At 38.5% G+C, this 20697-nt stretch overlaps 3 protein-coding genes across 3 annotated transcripts in view; 2 read left to right on the top strand and 1 right to left on the bottom strand.

Annotated features, from left to right (window-relative positions):
* LOC145491507 (beta-1,4-N-acetylgalactosaminyltransferase 3-like) overlaps positions 1-6200 on the top strand; it is an 11459-nt gene extending 5259 nt beyond the window's left edge. The window contains exons 2-4 of the mRNA XM_081470753.1: positions 2195-2714; positions 3549-3693; positions 5140-6200. Of these exons, the coding sequence (XP_081326879.1) occupies positions 2195-2714; positions 3549-3693; positions 5140-5288 (814 nt within the window). The 3' untranslated portion in view covers positions 5289-6200. The remainder of the gene's footprint in view (positions 1-2194; positions 2715-3548; positions 3694-5139) is intronic.
* A 3406-nt stretch (positions 6201-9606) lies between these two features.
* LOC145491541 (uncharacterized) lies at positions 9607-11131 on the top strand. The gene has a single exon (XM_081470787.1). It carries the CDS (start codon positions 9875-9877, stop codon positions 10391-10393), a length of 519 nt encoding a protein of 172 aa, XP_081326913.1. The 5' UTR covers positions 9607-9874; the 3' UTR covers positions 10394-11131.
* Positions 11132-11610: 479 nt separating this feature from the next.
* On the bottom strand, positions 11611-20633 carry LOC145491529 (hsp70-binding protein 1-like). Its single transcript, XM_081470774.1, has 7 exons — positions 20505-20633; positions 17593-17785; positions 17253-17310; positions 15834-15997; positions 14327-14482; positions 12989-13203; positions 11611-12331 (listed from the first exon to the last, which is right to left on the bottom strand). Exons 1-7 carry the CDS (start codon positions 20631-20633, stop codon positions 12242-12244), a joined length of 1005 nt encoding a protein of 334 aa, XP_081326900.1. The 3' UTR covers positions 11611-12241.
* Between the last annotated feature and the right edge of the window lie 64 nt (positions 20634-20697).

Here is a 20697-nt window from a genome sequence, read left to right as displayed (position 1 = left end):
TGACAAGTAACGGAAAGTTGGGAAGTTAAATCGATTATATCGATGACTAACGAATGCCATCAATGAGGAATCGACGACTGAAAATTCAGTGGCTTATCGATTATTCACTGATTACTCATTGATCATCGGCAATAATCAATTACTAATCAACTGATCACTCATCGATAGCCAATCGATAATTAACCCATTGATTACTCATTGATGTCATCGAATAGTTACGTCTGGAGTATGATTGACGGCAGCCTAAAACGTAAACGTTGGTCAGGTTTTAAACTTACGAGTTCCTTGTTAATAGTGACCAATAGTATTGAAAGGAGCAGTGATATCAGGGTCCGAAAGTAACTTTTTTCGGCAGGCGCCAACTGGCGACTGAAATTTTTTTTTCAGTCGCCAAATGGAAAAATGTGGTCGCCAACAAGTGTCAATAGAATTTTTACTTTGCAGCGAAACACAAACCAAAATTTTTGGTCGCCTCGGGCTTGCCGGCAAAACATTTGCAATCGATGTAATCAGGGATCAAACAAGTGCTGAAATCATCTTTTGACCACTTTGACAGATCTACGTTTCCACCTTTTGACGCCCAGAGAATATCTAAATCTTCATCTAATTTCTTCGCGATGTTCCGTCTCCATCTTGCAATAAATTACGGAAAGATTTCAGAGCATCTTAGGACACCACATCGCCTGGATAAATATTCATGGCGAAAGAACGCACGTGGTGTCTTGCGCCCGCAATACGTACGTTATGGGAAACCGCTGAAAAAAACATGGCAACGAAGCTTCGCACCGATCGGCGTCGCTGTGAGACGTGGTAGATTAATAGGGACTTTAAGCAACGACAACGCTGACGGCGACGGGAACGCCATAAGATCAGGGAAAAGCCAAAAGGTCCACTGCGCATGACTGGCGGGAAACAAGTTGACGTTCTGCGTTCGGGCCCGACGTGAGTGAAGCTCATTTCGCGTTGTCTGAAAACGTGAGTTTTCGCTTTCGTTTCCTCTGCTGTGTCAACGCTAAATAACCCGTCTTACTAATTTCGAGGAACTTTTAATGCTTGTCTTCTCTTGTTATGTGAGATATTTCATTTTAAAGAAACGTCGAGAAATCTGAAGCGAACTCAAGCCAGTCGGCGAACATGTGAGTACCGTGAAATATCTTTTTGAAAGCTTATGTAAATAAAGACAACTTTCACGAATTTCAATCGAAATTTTTCCTTTCAAGAAGTACTCAAATGTCAAATGGCTCATTATGGGGAAATTCTAACACATTTAGAAGGGTAGACACCATTAAAACTTGCGTAGCTGTTTCCATTTTCAGTCGTAAGATCAGTGGTTTACTTAGATCTTTATCAGTCGGCACACGGATTTTTCGCGCCAGTCTGATTAAACATCTGCTGATAATAAGTTCATTTACTTCATTGTACAGCTCAGCGAGAAGGGGCAAGTTGCGTTTGTGGAAGCGAAATTCGGACCGGCACTCGTCGTCTTCAACCATAAGGTTGGTCGAGATCATTCGACCGGTTTAAATCGTACAAGAGTAGAAGTTCGTCATCGTTTAACACACCTTCATCGTGATTATCAAGAGTTGATTGCGAACTTCTTTCAATGAAGTCATCCTAGTTCATCCTGATAAACAGAGGACGAATAATGTCAATAAGCTTGACAGTGCGGAAACCGCGGTTTCCGACGGTGCTGTTTAATGTTTGTGAATTCCCGCCACAACAGCCTTCTCTCCCCAGCCTCCTCACAGGTTTCGGCGTCCCCGTCGCCGTCCGCGTTCCCGCTGCTTAAAGTCCCTAGTAATAACAGGAAAATCGGTTTTATACTTCAAAAGCAGCGAAAAGGTAAAAAGGAAGTGACCAATTGGCGGGCGGATTTGAATTTGATTTTAATCGATTTGGCTGAAAATCAAAGTTATTGTTAGTGTAATTATCCTGGCATGAAATAGTTAATCGCCCGCTGGCGACCAGGAAAGCGCAGTTTCGGACCCTGGATATCTTCATGATGACGTGTTCTAGGAGCATGCATTTTGTGTGAGGAGAAAGTTACTCAGTCATATTGACCAAAAATGTACTTAAAACGCCATGATAGTGTTCCTTGAGGACCTAGTTAAAAGCTAGCGTTTACAAGTGTTCTTAATCCTGATCACACGATTTACGCTTTAAGTTTGTTAATTTTTCTTCTCCATTTTTGCAGAAAGTATTTTCTGCGTAGAATCCATAAAGTGATTCACAAGCCAGACCCCAAGAATGGTGACCGTTTCTTGTTGAACCTCGAGCTTGGCTCAGACAACACCAATCAATCATTTCGACTGTCAGAACACGTGTATCAGAAAAAGGGAAATGACACCTTGTGCCTTCCTGAAGGAGTCAACTGGAATAACAACGCTACAGTGTACTTCATTCTCCCTGTTAAGGAGCAAGGAAAGTGGGTGCATCATTTTATCAGTCAGCTGACTGATGCCAGCTCATTAACCGGTGATACGAACTTTCACGTCATAGTTGTTGATTTTAAAAGTAAAGACATTGATATGGACAAAGCGTTTAACACATCTCTTCTCAGCAGTAGACATACTATTGTTTCATTAACGGGGAAATTCTTCAAGACTGTTGCATTGAACATTGCCACTGAACTTGTCCCCAATGCGCATGACATAGTTTTCCTGTTTGATCTGCATATTGATGTGCCTGCAGACATTATGGACAGTGTTCGAGTGGTAAGTACTTTATATATCTGCACTTTATTTGTAGAACCTTTTAGAAGTCTTATTAACCAAGCACTTTTATGCCCCGACTTGGCTGTCTGGGAAATTAGACAAAACTCTGGCAAGACACAAATAAGGCGCTCGTGGATATGGTGATCAAACAATAATTATCGCATGATGTTTCTGCGCCTGATCCGGAAAAATCTGGCCGACAGATTCACTCAAGAATGTGAGGTGGTTAGCACTTACCTCGAAATTGCTAATTCTGGAACAGGATCTAATAAAATTTTTGTTCTTCATTATTATCAAGAAAATTTTCATTACCACGAGATACGTTTAGTGTTGACAAATTCAGTTCAGCCTCCGCATCTCAAGGTGACTTCGGAGTTAGGCCTTGTCCGCACTTCGCAGGAGAAATTTGAAAGGGGCGTTTTCACCCTGAAAACGCATCAGATGTTTTCCGTCCACAGTACGCCGAAGAAATTTAAAAACGCCCCACTCGCCGGTCATTTTGGATTTTTCAGTTTGGGAAAAACTGGGACAGGGAAATCATATGGTTATTGTAACGCCATCCGATTTTCAAAAAGCTTCGTTTTCAAAATGTTGTCCGTCCACACTAAAACGTAAGACCGGCGTTCAAATTTTTTCGGTTTGAACAGCATTTTCCAAAAGCTCCGTTTTCGTGACGGTTTAGTATGAACGGTAGGCCTTACCGTAGAAATAAAACTGCGTTTTTAAATTTCTCCGGCGTAGTGTGGACAGGACCTAAAGGATTGTCTTCCATGTTAATGGTTTCAATTGTTTTCTTGTAGTTTTCTATTAAGACTGTGAGGTTTTTTTCCTCAGAACACCATTGCAGGTAGAATGGCTTACTTTCCTATAGTTGGCCGTCTGGACTGTGCAAGTTCGTCGGTGGAACATCTTGGCTTTTGGCAAATGGATGGCTATGGAGTTACGTCGATGTATAAATCAGACTGGGAGAGAGTTGGCGGTGAGTACAACTTAAACTTCTTTTTCACGCTTAAACTTATCTTCTATCCAACCTTGTTGTTGTCGTCCTTATGGTAAGCAAGTTTGTTTTCTTCTGCCTTGTAATGCGCATGCTCAACAGCGTGCTTATGAGAGTAACAAGCACTCAGGTCACAAATCATAACAACATCTTACGCTGTCATCAGCCGTTTATTTTTCTCTTGCGCCCAGCTTTAGATCGTTACAGAACTTGCTTTTTCGCAAAACAAATGAGAAATTTCTATATCGAACACCACAGCTCTCTTGCACGAATATAACAGGAAGACTTCAAAAACACTGCGTTGATGCAGGGATAACCCCCCAGGGGGAGAGGGGCGACACACGCCCTGCGGCTTGTGTTTTTACCCGCAATTTTTTCGTGCCGTCGTCACATCCTTGCGTGCTTTATTGACCAAATCTGATATGTTTCAGCAAATATGCCGCTGACAAAATAGAAGATGGTTTTTCATGTCCCAAAGAAAATAATGCACGGTTGAGGTCAAAACCTCTACTGCTGGATGCACGGTCGAGCGGAACGCGAGTGCGTTCATTAGTTTTCAAGACCTCAAAAGAGCGTTATTTTCTTGAAAACATTGGAACACCATCTTCTATTTGGTTTAGAATATAGCATGAAAAGCTAAAAAATTTACATCTGAGAAGAGGCGGTGACTACGCTGGCAACACAACGTACGCTAATTTCCAGCCGTGCATCTATTGAACAAATAGATTCCATGTTGCCGTGCGTCTAATCAGTATAAGTATAAATATGACGAATGCTGTTCTCTGATTTGCTGCGCTACTCACTATCTATTCTGTTGTAGATAGTGAGTAGCCCAGCAGTGTGCGCTTGTTAACGAGCTAGCGGCCGCTTCTTTGCGTTTTGGAAGTGGATAACGTTTTGAACGACCAGTAGACGTATACTAAAACTCTTAGATTATTTTCTCTCGATTTTCATGCGTGATAGGCTGCGCCCTCGTCAGCTATCACGCGATAGAAATCAAGAGCTCGTAAATTAATTGTTAGATATAATAAAGAAACAAAAGCAATGTTAATGACGTCATCATACAGCTCTCCTCCAATTGATCATAAGTAAAAATGCGAGAATAATTTGACTCATTAGATAATTAAGCAATAGGGGAGTATTTATATGTCTACATAGGCTCATCTAAACACGAAGGGGGTTGGGAGAATTCTGAAAAATTATGCAAACCCTCGACTGGGTCTCGGCGAGACCCAGTTGAGGGTTTACATAACTTTTCAGAATTCTCCCAAGCCTCCGAGGTATAAAAAAATAACGCTCGGTCAGGTCCAATATTCTAAAACAGAACAAAGGACACTAGTTAAGTAGTGTGCTCCAATAGTTTACCCATTGTTTTTTGTGCCTTATTTTAGCAATTGCAAACTGTGTTTCTCTCTTTCACATCGATAGGAATGAATACAAAGGACTTCAAATACAAGTGGGGCGGGGAAGACTGGGACCTACTAGACCGTGTGCTGATGTTACCGATCGAAGTGGAACGAATCAAACATCCAGGTCTCTTTCATCATTATCATGCCAAACGAAAGAAATGGAATTAGAGTTTGATAGTCTTGGTTATATTTAAATCTAAGTGACGTGACGTGACATGATGTAGCGATACGTGACCTGTTTTGACGTGACATGACGTGACGTGATGTGAGGTGAAGTGAAGATACGGGGTAGTGCGGTTGAATAGTGCATAAATTGTTAAGCATTTTGGCCTTGTTCTCTCGCTCTCTCTAGGAATCTAAGAATGCCTCAAAAGGATAAATAATGATGTAGAGGGTGATTAAGAATATAACACAAACAGCGCTGATAAACATTGGACTCCAGCGCATTTTAATACAGAACTTGACGTTTCGTATGCTAGTCAACGTACATTTTCAAAAGTGACCGTTACAAATTTTGAAAACTATATATCGTAAATGTTAGAGGTCTGGAACCTAGATTGAGAAAAATGATCTGTAGCAGTATACTAACGTAACATGTCTAGACATCATGAGGATTAACAGCTCCACTGCTGTCTGTGTTGTATTCTTAATCAAGCTACGATTACCTAAGAACAAGAGTTTATAGGATGATGCAGGGTTCCAAGGAATTCTCAGAATATTTTAGTGATTTTAACAGCTGTATGAAGGCCGAGAAGAATACGAGGATTAGTGAATTTGAAGCAGTTACCGTAAATCCTCGAACTAGTGCCCTCCCTCGAATAAGCGCCTCCCTCCCCTCCCCCTATTTTGTGGAAGAGGAATGAGACAGCAAAGGATGTATAGTTTTCGTCTTGTAGTATTAGATTTGTACTTTATTTCAGTTTGTGACCACGTGAATTTCTAATGGTGCCGCGATTTAGACTTTAGGATCAGTTTTTTTTATGTCGATAAACACCTTATGTTGTTGTTTACGTGCAGATGATGTGTTAAAAAAATGTTCATCCAGGCCACGATTTGGGAAAAATTAAATAAGCTCCCCCCCCCCCCCGCCCTTCGATTAAGCGTCCCCTCGAATAAGCGCCCCCGTCTTCTCCTAAACTTGAAATCAGCTCCTTGGGGGATAATTCGAGGATTTACGGTAAGTAAAAAAAGTATTTAATGTATATCAAAAGATTATCCGGAGTGTATTTAATAGTTGTAGATGGATGAACACCAAAATAGACTAAGGTACCCCAATCTGTGCTAGGGGGGTCTCTTTGCCGAACATGGAAAGTCCCGGCTAACTATGCATTTTGTCAGTTGCATTATTTATATACACTACTTTATAAGAAAAAGAAACTAAGTTAAACTGAGAAAAAAGGCTATACGCAACTTCATGTCTAATAATACATTTAAAGTTTAAAATACAGTATAGTAAAAAGGCTAAAAACTTAAGACTACAGCTAAGGTTTAAAACTAGAACTAATATGAATATCGCCCGTGCCATGCAGTAATCCAAGAACACAATTAAAACTTAATGTCAGCTAAAGAATAGTCGTAAACTGGTAACGTTTTCTAAAGTCAGTGCTTCCGAAACTTTTTAAGCAGCGCGTTTATTAATGCTAGATCGAGAAAGACTAATTCAGCTTTAGAAGCTTTGCTCTAGTTGCATGTTGTTTCTTTCAGCTAAAGAATAGTAAGCCGTAGTAATACTAAAATTAACTTTTTTTAAACCTTTTTTTAACTTTAGTGTTTCCGATTTTTTTTATAAGTACGTCAGTGTGTTTTGTAATGCTGGATTAAGAAAGAATAATTGCTTTATAGAAGCTACTTTTCTGGTTGCGTGTTGTCGTTTTTTTTTCAGTTAAAGAATAGTAAGCTATAGTAACAAATTAACTTTTTCAAAAGGTAGTGTTTCCAAATTTTTTTTATGTATTGTAATATGTTTTGTTCTTTTGAAGCCTTTTTCTTTTTTTTTTTTCAGCTAAAGAATAGTAATAAAGTAAGCTTTTCAAAAGCTAGTGATTCGGAAATTTCTATAAGTAATATGTTTTGTAGTGCGAGATTAAAAAAATACACGTTTTAGAGCTTTTTTTATCTATGCAATATCATGAACTTTATTTTTTTGCACTACTAGTGATTACATCTTTTTTCTCATATATTTGTTTCCAGCACTTTTTTGTCACTAATATTACTTACACATGATCTTCACTATTTATTTTACATTACAGTACCTACAATTATCTCGTACATTATTTAACCAGTTTATTTTCATCATATTACTTACATTTCTCTGGTATCTAAGGTAAGCTATTTCATGTACGGTGTTGTATTGTATTCTTGTAGTCGTAGGTCATGTAGCAGGTCTCGTAAGTTCTCCGACATGAATGGCTTGCTACCCTTTGAGAGAGCAATAGAACAAACAACAGAAACAATGCCCCTAGCTCTAAAACAATAACAGCTGCTAACAATGAAGAGAATTACAAGCTTACAAGAGCTGCTACACTTCTGATAGTCGTACGCAAATTAAACTACTTTTGGGAGAAGTATTTTTTCGTAACTAAGAACAAATGTTTCCTATCCCGCATTTAAATAGAACTTTATCAACAAAGACAGAAGGGTGAATAGTTTGGTTATGCATCTTACTAGTGTAGATGAAGTATTTCATAAATAGGATCGTGTAATTAAATTTCTTTATTAGTTCTTTTTCATATGGGCCAGATATGATACCGGATAGTTCCTCTTCAATTTTTGGCGAAAATTTTGACTTGTTGGTAGCGTTAAACCAGTCAATTACGTTGTTTACAAAAGTCTTTACAAATTGTAAATGTACGATCAGTTGAGTCTTTCCCACCACAGTAGAGACATTTATCATCTGCTTTAATACCATATCCATAAAGCTCCTTTTTGGTAACTACAATTCTATGGATTAATTTAAACTGGAATTCCCGCAATTTTGTCTCCTTGCGGATGTTCTGGCTTTTTGTTGTTGTTTTTTTTGTTTACTTGTTTGTTTTGAGATGTATGAAAGAAGCAGGCCTCATAATAATAACCACCCTGTACCTCTAAAGGTTACCGGTAAACGGCGAAAGAAGCCAGAAAGAAATCCCTAGCCAGTGATATAATCGGCGATGGACTATCATCCCACTCCGGGGGGGGGGGGGGAATTAGCAATAATCCTAGACCTCCTAGTTGTTTCATGCTATAGAAACCGAGATAAACTGTGACCAGGGCCACATTGGCATAACTGCAACTTCATCTCTACGTCGCTACTCAGAAACCAAAACAAATATTACTTAATTTAAGTTGTGCTCGTTTAATCGATGACGCGATAAGCTTTAACCGGCCTGTAAAAGTTAAGACCGAAGTGATTCAAGGACCAATTTCTTTCACCTTGTCGGGCAACAACGTTGCATTGCAAATTGAAAATCGTTATTGCTAGTACTGCCATCGTCTTGCAAGTTGCAACAGCATGTTTCAACTCATTTCTACTGTAATACGCGCAACAATTAATGCTTTTCAACTTGCAATACAACATTGCTGCAAGCAAAAGGTTGCTCGTATCACTTCGCCCTTTTAGTCATGTTTTATTATTGTAAAGCCGTCTAGTCTTAAGATACAGTACTTATTGCCATTCTTCCGGTTCTTTGACACAACGGTATTATCCCTGGAAAATCGTTTTGATTCAATCAGAAGTCAAAAGAGCTGACATAGTAGAACGACGTTTTGAGGCCTGGCGTACTTCACGGGGTCTGGTCACTCACCAAGAAATGGAACGCGCGCGAAATCGCGCCAGCTACGCAGATCTATGCAGGTTATGAAGTCGGCTGCAATAAACTAGTACATACATATTATCCATTGTTTACTGAACAATAACAATAACAATAAGGATAATGACAATAAATAGTAATGATGATGATGATGATGATGATGATGATGATGATAATAATAGAAGTTCCACACGTGTTTCTATTAAACAATTAGATTACGAGCTCGAGATTGCTATCGTGTGATAGTTGACGAGGGCGCAGCCCGAGTCAACTACGGGTCTAATTGTTAAATAGAACGTGAGTAGCGTAGCCAATCAGAGGACGGCATTCGTGATAGAACGCTAGTAGATTTATACTAAAACTCGATAGAAACACGTTACACGCTTTCTTTTTCCTAATCAACGTTTATTTTTATTTACAATAGTAATAACATCCCTGATGGAGATTTTACATGTCAAAACATAATATTTCACACGAGCATACATTGTGCATACTAAAAGTGAGCAGTTGAACCTCCAAAAATAAACTTGGGGGTCGGCAGCTAAGCCCTCCCAAAATCTTATTTGGGGAGGAGGGTCTCTTAACCTTTTTCTTCAGGGTAACAATGAGCTCAGTGGAGTTATTGCTGTGGTTCTTTAATCTTGTGTCCATGACTTTAATATCAAAACAATAAAGTTCTGTTTCGATCCAGTGTTTTCTTCTCAATCTGTACGGATTTTACTTTTGGCCAGTCCCACTAAGATTCTGACCACGGTACTGTCGTTTCTAAGAATGAATGATTTTCGCTCAGTATCACGACCTATCACACATAGCTCTTTCGGCAGATGGGAAAAAAAATATCGTTTTTAAAAGGTTTAGGGTGGCCAAATGTATGGTAATGCACATGCGATAGAAATGAAGGGGAGATTACAATGCATGTTACATGCATGGAAAACTAAATTAGTGGAAGCTATGTGACAAATTCTCATGACGTACATGCTGCTAGGCGTAATGGCGGACGAACTTCTCAAAACGCTTAATCTTGTCCCGCTTCCATTGGGAGGCTTCTATGCGAAATCCCTTCACGCAACAACCAAGATTAAACCTTTGGACAACTCTGAACGAGAAGTTAGGGACGCGTATTCCGTAATTTACCTTCTTTTACGGGGATCGGATATAAACGTTTGGCACAAAATGAAGTCTGAAGAGACCTATTTCCATCATAAAGGCAGCCATATTATTCTGCACATGATATCGGAAGACGGCGGTTACGAGACGAAATTTATCGGAGACCCAATGGTGGATAGTAAAGCACGATTTCACTGTCATGTGCCGAAGAATGTGTGGTTTGCTTTGGAGTTGGAAGACAAGAATAGTTATTGCGTGTTCAGCGAGGCTGCAGGACCTGGCTTTGAGTATGAGGACTGTGAAGTTGGCGAGAGAGAAAAGATGCTGGAGATGTTTCCACAGCATAAAGAACTTATCGAGAAGTTCTGTCTGAATTAGCGGATGAAAAATACAACTGTGCATACTTTCTATTGATCCACTGAGAAATGAAAAATTCTTTTGATTATCCCGGTAGATTATCCAGAAGTAGTTACATATGTCTGGTAATCAGAAGATAAACTCTGTAATGATCTTGAGTGCTAGAAAGAGCAGGTCAGTCTACCATGGTCATTTTATGGCTGAGTAGGTATGACTTATTGAAGGGTACACAATGAGTGAGCCACAAACAGATAGCCTCCTTCGCGGAGTCGCTCTTTGGGCTCGTCATGTAACCTTCCTCCCCAGATTGCATGGCAAGTCCAAAGAGCATCTGCATAGGAAACAGCTATGAACTACAAACAGAAGGAAATTCAACAACTACTTCCAGCTCAAAAAATTACTATTGAGTTGATTATCTGGTTAATAATAATTAAAAATTTTTTTAAGAGGATGCTCCCATCACTTAAAAGTGGTTTTCAGAGAGGTCCTTAAACAAAACATTTTCATAAAAGCACAGGTGGCCCAAGCTTGCGAAGCCTGTGATAAAAGTCAAGATAAAAGTTAAAAAGTGAAAAGATAAAGATTACAGCTTGTCTCATATTAGGGCTTTGAATCTCTCACACCTATCTGTCTGTCTGTTTGCCCGTCTGTCATGGACAGTAAATTAGTCGTCCACAGGCAGCGGAAGCTCACAATGTGAGGTGTTTTTTTTTTACTTTTATATGAACGTTCAGTGAAGCGTGACATATGGCATGTACTATTACATAACGACCGAATTTGACTGCGCAAAATGTGAGTCTTGCCTTGCAGCATAAGGAGGTGTTGGGTTTCCACTACTAAAAGTGGAAACCCACAGAATGATAACTCACCAGAATGCATTAGATTGGCCTGAAGAGCTGGCAAACAACAAACAATACAACACAGCAACAGGGTAAGTAGATTTTATTCAAAAACTATAAGAATAATTGACTTGTCAAGAAAAACTGTTGCATTCCCACACAAACCATTGTAACACAACACCTCCATATGCTGCAAGGTGAGAGTCACGTTTTGTGTAGTCAAATCTGGTCGTTATGTAATAGTATATGCCGTATGTCACGTTTCACTGAACGTTTGCATAAAAGTCAAAAAAAAAGAAACAAAAAAAAAACTCCTCACATCGTGTGTTTGGACTGCCTGTGATTAGTCAGTAAGTTAATCAATACCAGTTGATCAGCTGGTTGGCATGTCAGTTGGTCAATTAATCAACTTTAGTTTCCTCAATTTCTCTATATCACATCATTTGTAAAAAAAAGATACATTCAAGCTCTCAGTAAACTCAGGGCTTGGCACTGACACTTAACCACTTTCCACTGGAAAGTCAGTTAAGTGAAAAACGTGGGTATAAAAAATAATTACAGGATAAAAATAACCATCCGATAATGATTTTCTCAAATTTTCCATCTCCAAAAGGACAAGTTTACACCATTCTAGCATTTCAAAAGCCGATCTGCCATATTGGAGTATCGAGAGAGCTGCCGAGTTAGGTCTGGGTACCACACTCCATTTTGAAAAGTAAAATTTGAAATCTACTTTCCAAAATGGAAAGGTGTGTAAAAAGTTAGTGTCAAGCCCTTAGGTTTACAGCCATAAAAAAATACAATTATTTAAAACTGTACCTTTCAATTAGCCAATAACTACATGTGATTCGATATATTTATGCTTAATCTAGCATGAGAGAATCTTGATATGCTTTACTTTTCATTCACCTATTTCATGGAAATCATTAGCAGTCTATTACTATCAAAGATAGATAAAATTATGACAGCTCAGGAAGTACATGAACCAACTAACACAATAAATACTAAAGAGATTTTATGTTTATTAGTCTTATCTGACATTATTTTCAATATTGGGCTGAGTCTGTCCCTGTTTGTTGAAGCAAGTGTGCAACAATTCCTTGCAGTTGAGGATCATCTCCTGTAAACAAAATAATAACAGTTTGGGAATCATGTTATTTCAAAGAATAATGCATGTTTCACTGGCTTCCAAGTATGGGCTGATCACTGGGCTGACTATGGAGACATATCAGGGGATACAGAGGGATTAAATGCACATGAAATCTTACCCCTAGGTAGGGGGAAATTCAAGACTATTAGAACTTCAAGAGATTACAGAGTAGGATCTCAGCCTCCTCCCTTGGCCCACCACAAACTATTCCCCGACAATGGGGGAGGAAAGACTGCACAACGAGCCCAAAGAGCTCTAGAACAATCCTGGCTTTTAGAAATGGCAGAACAGTGATGAATCATTTAAGGGTTTTTAGTTAGAATTGTTTATTTTCCCTCCTTAGCCAGGTAAAGGTAAAAATAGTGTGATTCAATCCTAACAACCAGAGAAGCCTTTATGTCTCATTAGTACTTGTGCTTAAATTTGGTTTCCTTGGCTAGCATGAAACAACTGGGAATACTGGTCTTCTCCCTCAATGGGATCCTAGTTGTTTTTATGGCATTTTTGGTGTTTTTGTTCGTTATCATCTTTTTCGTCATCTTTTGACCTCACAGTTTAAAATTTTCCCATAAAGACCTCACTCTTTGTTAATAAGTAGTTAGTAATAGCAGTATGAGCAATATTTACTTCATGCAAATCAGGATCATCCTCCATAGCTGATGTAATCAATGATGTCAGTAGTTTCTCTAGATCAAACTCAGGTCTCTGGCACTCATTAATGGCTGGTGGATAGTCTATTAGGAAGGTCTTTAACAGACTAATTACATGTTCATGTGAAGCATTCTGAGGAGCTTGTAAAAGGCCAACCAGCTGCTCAATAAAACCCATCTTCATGAGAGTTACTAAGAAAAGATGACAGAGAGAAGTGTGGGTAATTAAGTCATCCAAACATCACAGAATTAATTATATCTCACTGTATTATTATCTCCCCCTTCTCTGAGTTAGCTAGCTATCTCGTTCTTGTGTACCCATCACAAGACCAAAACAGAAGTATAGGGCAACTCTCATGCTTAGATGTCAAACAGAGCTACTCATGCCCCCAGGAGGTGTGTGTGTGTGTGTGTGGGGGGGGGGGGGGTACTCTGGATTTCAAGTGACAGGGATGATGAAAAATTTTGATCAAAATGATCCAAATTTTTTATTTTTTTGGTAGCTTGATTTACATTGTAAGCATGGATTTTTTTTTTCAAACAATCTGAAGATTCGTGATAATTCCCGCATATCCAGGCATGGGAGATTTTTGGGGGATTAAACTTTGGCCCAGGGATTTTTTGGGATTTTGAATTTTGCCCCCATTCGATCATCCCTGTCACCTGAAATCAGGAGTAACCTGCCCCCTCCCCCCCCCCCCCCCCGCCCCTTCCTGGGCTCATGCCTAACCAACCAGTTTGTCATGCTTAGTTTGAGAATGTTGAGCTTTTACAGCCTAAATGGACACAATTTTCAAAAAGATGTAAACTTGCACCAACAAGGAAAGAAAAGTTCATTTAAGTGACGGTATGTACACTTTCTCTCCAATTTTCAAGGGAAAAGTAATGAACATGTTATGAGAAATGTTTGAAATCTTCTGACGCCTTTGGATATATTCATAGATCTTCAAAAATCCTGGCACTTTCAGGATAAAATTTCATATCTGTGACTCGCAAAAGTTTGGCATGTACAGTCACTGTGTTATTGTGACAAAGTCAAAAAAGGTTACGTATGAAGGAGAAATGAGAACTGTGACTGTTTTACTTATGGGTTAACTGTCAAATCATCAGATGCCTGGTGCATGGTGTTGTATTAACCCAATGAAATTTCAAGTTTTGAAATCAAGTCTGAATTCTCTGTTTGAAACGTAGAACTGAGTTGTAAACAAAGAACAAAATCAATCATTATTGTCAATCTCTTGATGAAAAGATTTTGGACTAAATTGCTTCTGATGAAACATGACCAAGTTTAAAATGTCAATGAATTAATATTTACATTTATGTGAAGGATTTAAGACCAGCATATTCCGTAACATGAAGGCAGACTTAGTTATGAGTTTGTCATTTTCTCCTTGCATTGCTCGCATCAGTATTGAGAAGCCATCACTTTTCAAAAATGCCTCCTCAGCTGGTGGGAAATCTCTTGTTAGGCCTGCAAGAAATTAATAGTGCATGATTTATACCTGAAGTTTACTGAACCTACATGTACTTTGTAAATTACACATTCTGATGATGGACTGCTACGGAAAAAGACAATCAAAATGTCTCCGAAATATGTACAGCTGTACCATATCAGATGAATAGGCTCACCAGGCATTTACCGGTATTTCAAATTTTGTGTTCAAACTTGTGGGGTTCTTAATCTAGGGGGGGTACTTTATCCAAAAGGTTAAGTCTGCATACCAGCCATGTGGCCATGATCAGGCTGGTGCATATCTCCAGTTTCTGTAGCATGAAGTGACTAGGAGTATTTCTACTCCCCCCTGGATTGGATGCTAGTCCATCGCAGGGTCACCCCCAGCATTAAGTTCGCTGATACCCATATATACACTTGGGTGGAGAGAGGCATTGTGAGAGTAAAGTGTCTTGTACAAGAACACGGCACAATGTGATATGTCCCCTGCCAGGGCTTGAACCAAGAATGCTCCATCCAGAATCAAGCGCACTAACCATGAGGTCATAGTGCTTCCCACAACATATTCCAAGAAGAGTGCTTATAAATGAAATTATGAGGAGTCAGGGTTTTTTCTTTATAGTTTAAAAAGGCTTTTTATTTATTTATTTATTTATTTTTAAAGAAAGATCACACCTTACTGGTGGCTGGTCCATGAATTTGAGAATGGTCTTGTTGTCTATTAAAGTTTTATGGCCTTTGCATGAAGCTCAAAAATTGGACATATAATCAAACTAGAGAGCTTTGCTGTATATTCAAGAGCTTAGTAAACAACTGATGATGGCAATCACAGACTACGAATAAATTAGAAGAAAAGACACTAAATTTTCCTTTTAAGCTCAATAATACTAACCACCTTTAATTTTAAACAAATGTAATGACAATAAACCGGGAGTGGCACTACCTGTAAATTCTCAATGTTCTTATAGCAGGTTCAAGGGACATCTGGAACTTACGTAAGAGAAGCATGCTTAACATTCCATTAAACATCATGTGATAGTTTCCTTACACGTAAATTACAAGTTCTGACTTCTGACTTCAGGAATGTGAACAAAAATGAATGTAAACTCTCTGGGAAAACAATTACAGTTTACCTTTAAGAATTACTTAATAATATCTTTCACAGATACGTGTGCATCCAGTGAGACCCAAGAAAACACTAGCATAAAGATACATACATGCACAATGTATATAATGCATACAACAAAATACAGGTAGTGCTTTTTTTGCTGTTGCTTTTTGGGGAAGGAGGGTACCTATCCACCTGGAGTGTTTGCAGGATTATTAAACTACCAAGCATAAGTTTAAGAATCGGACACAACATACTCACATGATATGGCGTACAATGCCTTTATCTTTACTTTGTCTGATGGGTCAGTTTCAAGAAGTGTGATAAGCTTTGGAAGAATATTCATTTCCATTGCAGCTTTTTGACAGTATGGATTGTTCTGAACACACACAGCAAGGAGATCAGCTGCTCTCCATCTTAAAGAACTAACAATAACAATGACGCAAATTAAGCTAGAGTGTAGTATCTAAAGAAGCAATTTTTTGATACTTTGCTGAGCAAGTGAACTGGGAGCTCTAGGTAGTGCTAGTGAGGTTAAAGTGTATATGACACAATTTTTTTTCCGCTTATTCTGGTCGTTAATAATGTTAGAAAAACGGTTGTAAAGTCTCTAGATCGTGAGAATATTTTGAAATCCTCTTTTTTCCGTTCAAAATACACGTTACATATACTTTCATGTTGAAATTGTCCCAGAGATTGCGCGGCCAAAATGTCACATGATTTATGTCTGTGATGTCACTGTCTTTGATAAACAAACCAATATGGCTGAAAGCGAAGGAAAACATTTGAAGCATGGGGTGGGTCAAAAATTAGCGTTACTATGACAAGGTGGCTTCCCGTGACAGCAATGATATCAAACACTGTGACGTCACAAACACAATTCTCGTCCCCAGTTTCCCGGGACACCTTTGTAGGGAAATTGGCTGAATTTCGGCCACAAAAAAATCATCCAAATTATTATTATTTTTTTTTTTGCATTTTCAAAACATTATTTGTTTATAACATATATCAAGGAAGGAAAGTACTTAAAAAAATTTTTTGTGTCATATACACTTATTGGTTACAATTTTAATAAGAGTGGTTTTCATTTGAGTGTCAAAGAGTGATTGGTTTTGTATCTACTAAGCTATAAGATTGGCTTTGAAAACTCAGGCAGGCACTTTTTCATCCAATCAAAAGTAAAACCAATTGTGACTCGATTGTACACAATCATTTCCCCATGTTTTGCATCAGCTACATCCATCTTGTCCAAGTTTTGATTGGTTCACTGGATTGTTTGAATGTGTCCTTTGGTTGGCTACAGTGATTTCCTTGGTTTTGGTTTTACGACACTCATGGAACAGCTCTATAAAAATGCAAAAACAATGATGCTTGAAGCTTCTCTTAAAATTGCACATGTATATTCAAGCCTTTAGGCAATTGCAATTCAAAAGAATTTTCAAATATCATGTGTAGTGTAAACCCTCATCAATTTCAGGAGATTACTTAAATAAGAAAATGATGTACATATGCACATTAATATTGGTTCTAAGTACAAATTAAAAACTAATGATAAATTTGCCTTCTGTTGGCCAATCACACAGTTAAGTGAATTCTCTGCCATAAAATAAGGTTTAAAATTCTAACTTAGACAGTACATTGGCCCCAAGAAATTTTGATCATTTGTCTATAGCCATGTACCTGTGTTCACTTGAAAGACATTTTATCATGACATGATAGCCTCCAATCTTGTGGAAATCTGTTAATAAGTAAAAAAAAGATAATCATAAATTTGTTTCGATAAACTGCAGAGGAGGACAATCAGAGTTGAAAAGTCATGATCTCTCAGTTAAATTTGAAGTTACTATTTATTGTTCGATCAAAAAGTCACCAAATTTGGCAGGTTTTTTTTGCGGGGTGAGTAAGTCATTCTTTACTATTAGGATAGAGGCTTCAGTTCATTTACTACGTCTTTCAACAACATGCAAGCTCTGAAGTTCAAGTTGATATCACAGGTTACCTACAGTGACTATGGACATACCGTTTGCATTATCTAAGTTATCCACAATCACAGACAAATCTTCGAAAGCATCTTCTTTCTGGGTGAGGCCATCATCATCATCATCATCAGCGTCATTTTGTGGCTTCTCCAAAATTTGCAAATGAGTCATCATTCTTTTGACATCTGTGTCCTCCACTATGGATGATAATGCTTCCTCAAGCCATTTTCTTCTCTAAAAGAATTAAAATTAACAAAGCCCACATAAATCTTAGGGACAGGATACCACATGATGTTACTTTTAATGAGAGGAGATATAGACTTTGGATAGCTGCAGAGTCATTTGGTGATTAAGTAAGGAGATGAACACTCTTGTTGCCATAGCAACCACAGACATTCATCTAAAATTTATACAAAACTACATCTGGAACCCAAGTTGCATATTTTCTCCTTCCTCACTGTAGTGAGGACATTGATAATGTCATTCCCTTCTTTATTTTCTCACATTTGTTAGATACAAACATTCAGTGAATATGGCTAGTGATAGATTTGTCTATTAAGATATAATGAAAAGAAAATTACATGGTAGCTTGAAGATACAAATTTTATTTTCTCATGTTAAAACAATATTTTACTCACTTGCTACGCTCATTCGTAAAACATTGTTCTTACCACTCGCAAATTAAGGTTACAGTATACCTTCAGGGGTGTCTCGCGCGCAAGCGATGTAGCGCGTGCAGTTTAAGCTGTAGATACCTAAACCCCTATATCAAATTAAAGCTTATGGAGCTGGCTATCAAACTATACCAACAATTTTGAAAGAAAATGAATTGTCGAATTTTTCACGACCACTAAATGCGAGCGCCCGAATCACCTTTCGAAAGCTACAAGTCAAAGCGAATTTCGTTTTTCGCCAATTTAATTTTTTCCTCGGTTTCAGGGCCCAAAGCGCTTAAAAAACGTGTCTGCGTTTTGGCATATTCGATTGCAGTAAAAAGTTACAGAACATTTTCGAAATAGGATTAAAAAAATGTGGAGTGATCGTACAAAAATCGCTCTCGAAGAAAAAGTATTTCGAAATTAACAATTCCCAGACACGCTTTTGTAGTTTATATGTTAAACTAGCCACTGTCCAAATTTAAGAGCAATTGAACAAATTCCCTTTTAGTTATAACTCTTTAAAGTGTCTGCTTCAAGTGAAAAAATTTATTCGAGAAAACAGCGCTAAGAAAAATTTTCTGCTTCGCGAACAAACTCCGCCCACAAACGCCTTCAACTGGGTTCTCAGGTAACTAAGCCAATCAGAGCAGGGAAAGTTTACTGCCGTTAACCTCCTGGTGAAATTTACGTGCGAATCTCTAAAAAACTCTTGTGTTTCACAATGCGCTCAAGGAACCGAAGGCAGAGAGATAATTTTTCTGTAGCTCGGTTTTTCTTGAAGCTGGTCTGGCAAAATGGGGAAGACTAAAAAGGATACGAACGCTAGAGTGGCTGAGCGAAGGAAACAAACAAAAGACAGCGCGGAGAGCAACTGTGTGTGGGCAACTGTGCATGGATAATATTTCAAATGGTCTCAATGAGTCCGACGATTCGTCGATATCGGACTCATCAGAAGAGTCTCTGTCAGCATCCCTGTTATTGCTGTCAAGTTCCGAAATTTTTACAGAACCTTTCTTTTCTCTCACCACGAATATTTGCCCACCTTATACGATAACTATAGCTTCATCCGCGTGGCGAACTTTCACTTCTTCACTCATTGATGTATTTTCATTCGTTCTTCGCTGTTTTCGCTTTTTCGAACCGGTCCATGGTTTAAACGTGGTCTATGTTTACTTATAAACTTAATAGAGACACGCCTAATATCAAAAATGCTGGGTAGTCGGAACAACAATGCTGATCAACTGAGTAGTCAATTAGTGACATCCATATAGGTAATTCCCGCGAAAATCGTCTCGGTTGATTGCATACGCGCCATAGGGCTGTCAATCAAGAGGTAAACTTTTACTTCCGGTGAAAACGTAAAACCGCCATTTCTCCGCCAATATTTAGCCTTTTTCAAAAATTTTTTCAGAAATTAGAGATTATTCTTCGACCTCTATTTTGACCCAAAAATCCAAATTTGAAGAAAATTGCCGACCCAAAGGTATACTGTAACCTTAAAATAAAATTGATATCTTCGCACTGCTGTGTAAGTTATGTATAATTTATATCTTGAGTAAAATATTCAATAAGGATAACGATATTCAATAAATATTACACACTAACAAAAGTTAAATGGAAACAACCCAAATTGCATAGTTATATATGCAGGAAATAGTTTGTTGAAGATCTAACTAAGTAGTTCTGATGCATAGTCACTTCCAGCAATGCCTATCTCTCCTTAACCCCTCAGTAATCTGTATTAGGCAAATGCTTTACAACGGAAGCAGTTAAGTGGTTCAAATGCTCCATCACCATGGTACAGTGCAAGAAAGGACAAATTCTTCAAATGAGAAGTGCTTCTCTCCAGCATTTGTCTACTATGAACCGATCTTCATTTCATCATTTTGTCTAATCTGAGCTGATCTGCTAACTCATGGCAGGGCCTCTCTATATTTTAGCTGGCCACACATTTCTTAGTCTGATTCTGAGGTCACTCACACTGTCTGAGAATCAGGCTACAAATTTCATTTTCTAGTGATGGACTCATCAGTGCAAACAATGCCAAACCCAGGAGCTGTCAAACTAATAGTGAGCATATTTCTACCAAGTTTTTGTCCGGGGGGAGGTGGAAGGGGGAGAGATGCACATTGGAATTGAATGATGGTGGGTAACCTGTAGAACTGCATAAGTGCAAAAAGGGCACTACAGCTACACGTAGAAGATTCTATGTTGTGTAATAATGCGTTACAAAACGAGTATTCGTCAAATCTTCTACCCTGTGGATCGAACGACAATATCATGTGGTTCTTTACCTCTTCACTCATTTCCTGGAACACACTAGAAGTTGAGCTAGCGGTGTCATCGTAATGATCTACAGCCATCTGCAGTATTCCTTGTATGTTACGTGGATACCTTCGTCGATCTTCGTCTCCACTTGCCATGATTATCTTTCTGCCTTTAATATTTTACCCACTTGCAAAACAATACTCTTACTCGACTTCGAGA

This window comes from Orbicella franksi, chromosome 6 (genome assembly GCF_964199315.1).
Source record: "Orbicella franksi chromosome 6, jaOrbFran1.1, whole genome shotgun sequence".
Lineage (NCBI taxonomy): Eukaryota > Metazoa > Cnidaria > Anthozoa > Scleractinia > Merulinidae > Orbicella > Orbicella franksi.
This window is presented reverse-complemented; position numbering and strand designations above follow the sequence as displayed.

Excerpts from the sequence above, each read along its gene's own strand:
- LOC145491541 (XM_081470787.1), top strand. The coding sequence starts at position 9,875 with ATGACGTACATGCTGCTAGGCGTAATGGCGGACGAACTTCTCAAAACG.
- LOC145491529 (XM_081470774.1), bottom strand. The coding sequence starts at position 20,633 with ATGGCAAGTGGAGACGAAGATCGACGAAGGTATCCACGTAACATACAA. Across the intron at positions 15,998-17,252 it reads TGTCTTTCAAGTGAACACAG|TTCTTTAAGATGGAGAGCAG; the intron begins GTACATGGCTAT and ends TGTTATTGTTAG. Across the intron at positions 14,483-15,833 it reads GGCATTGTACGCCATATCAT|GCCTAACAAGAGATTTCCCA; the intron begins GTGAGTATGTTG and ends AATTTCTTGCAG.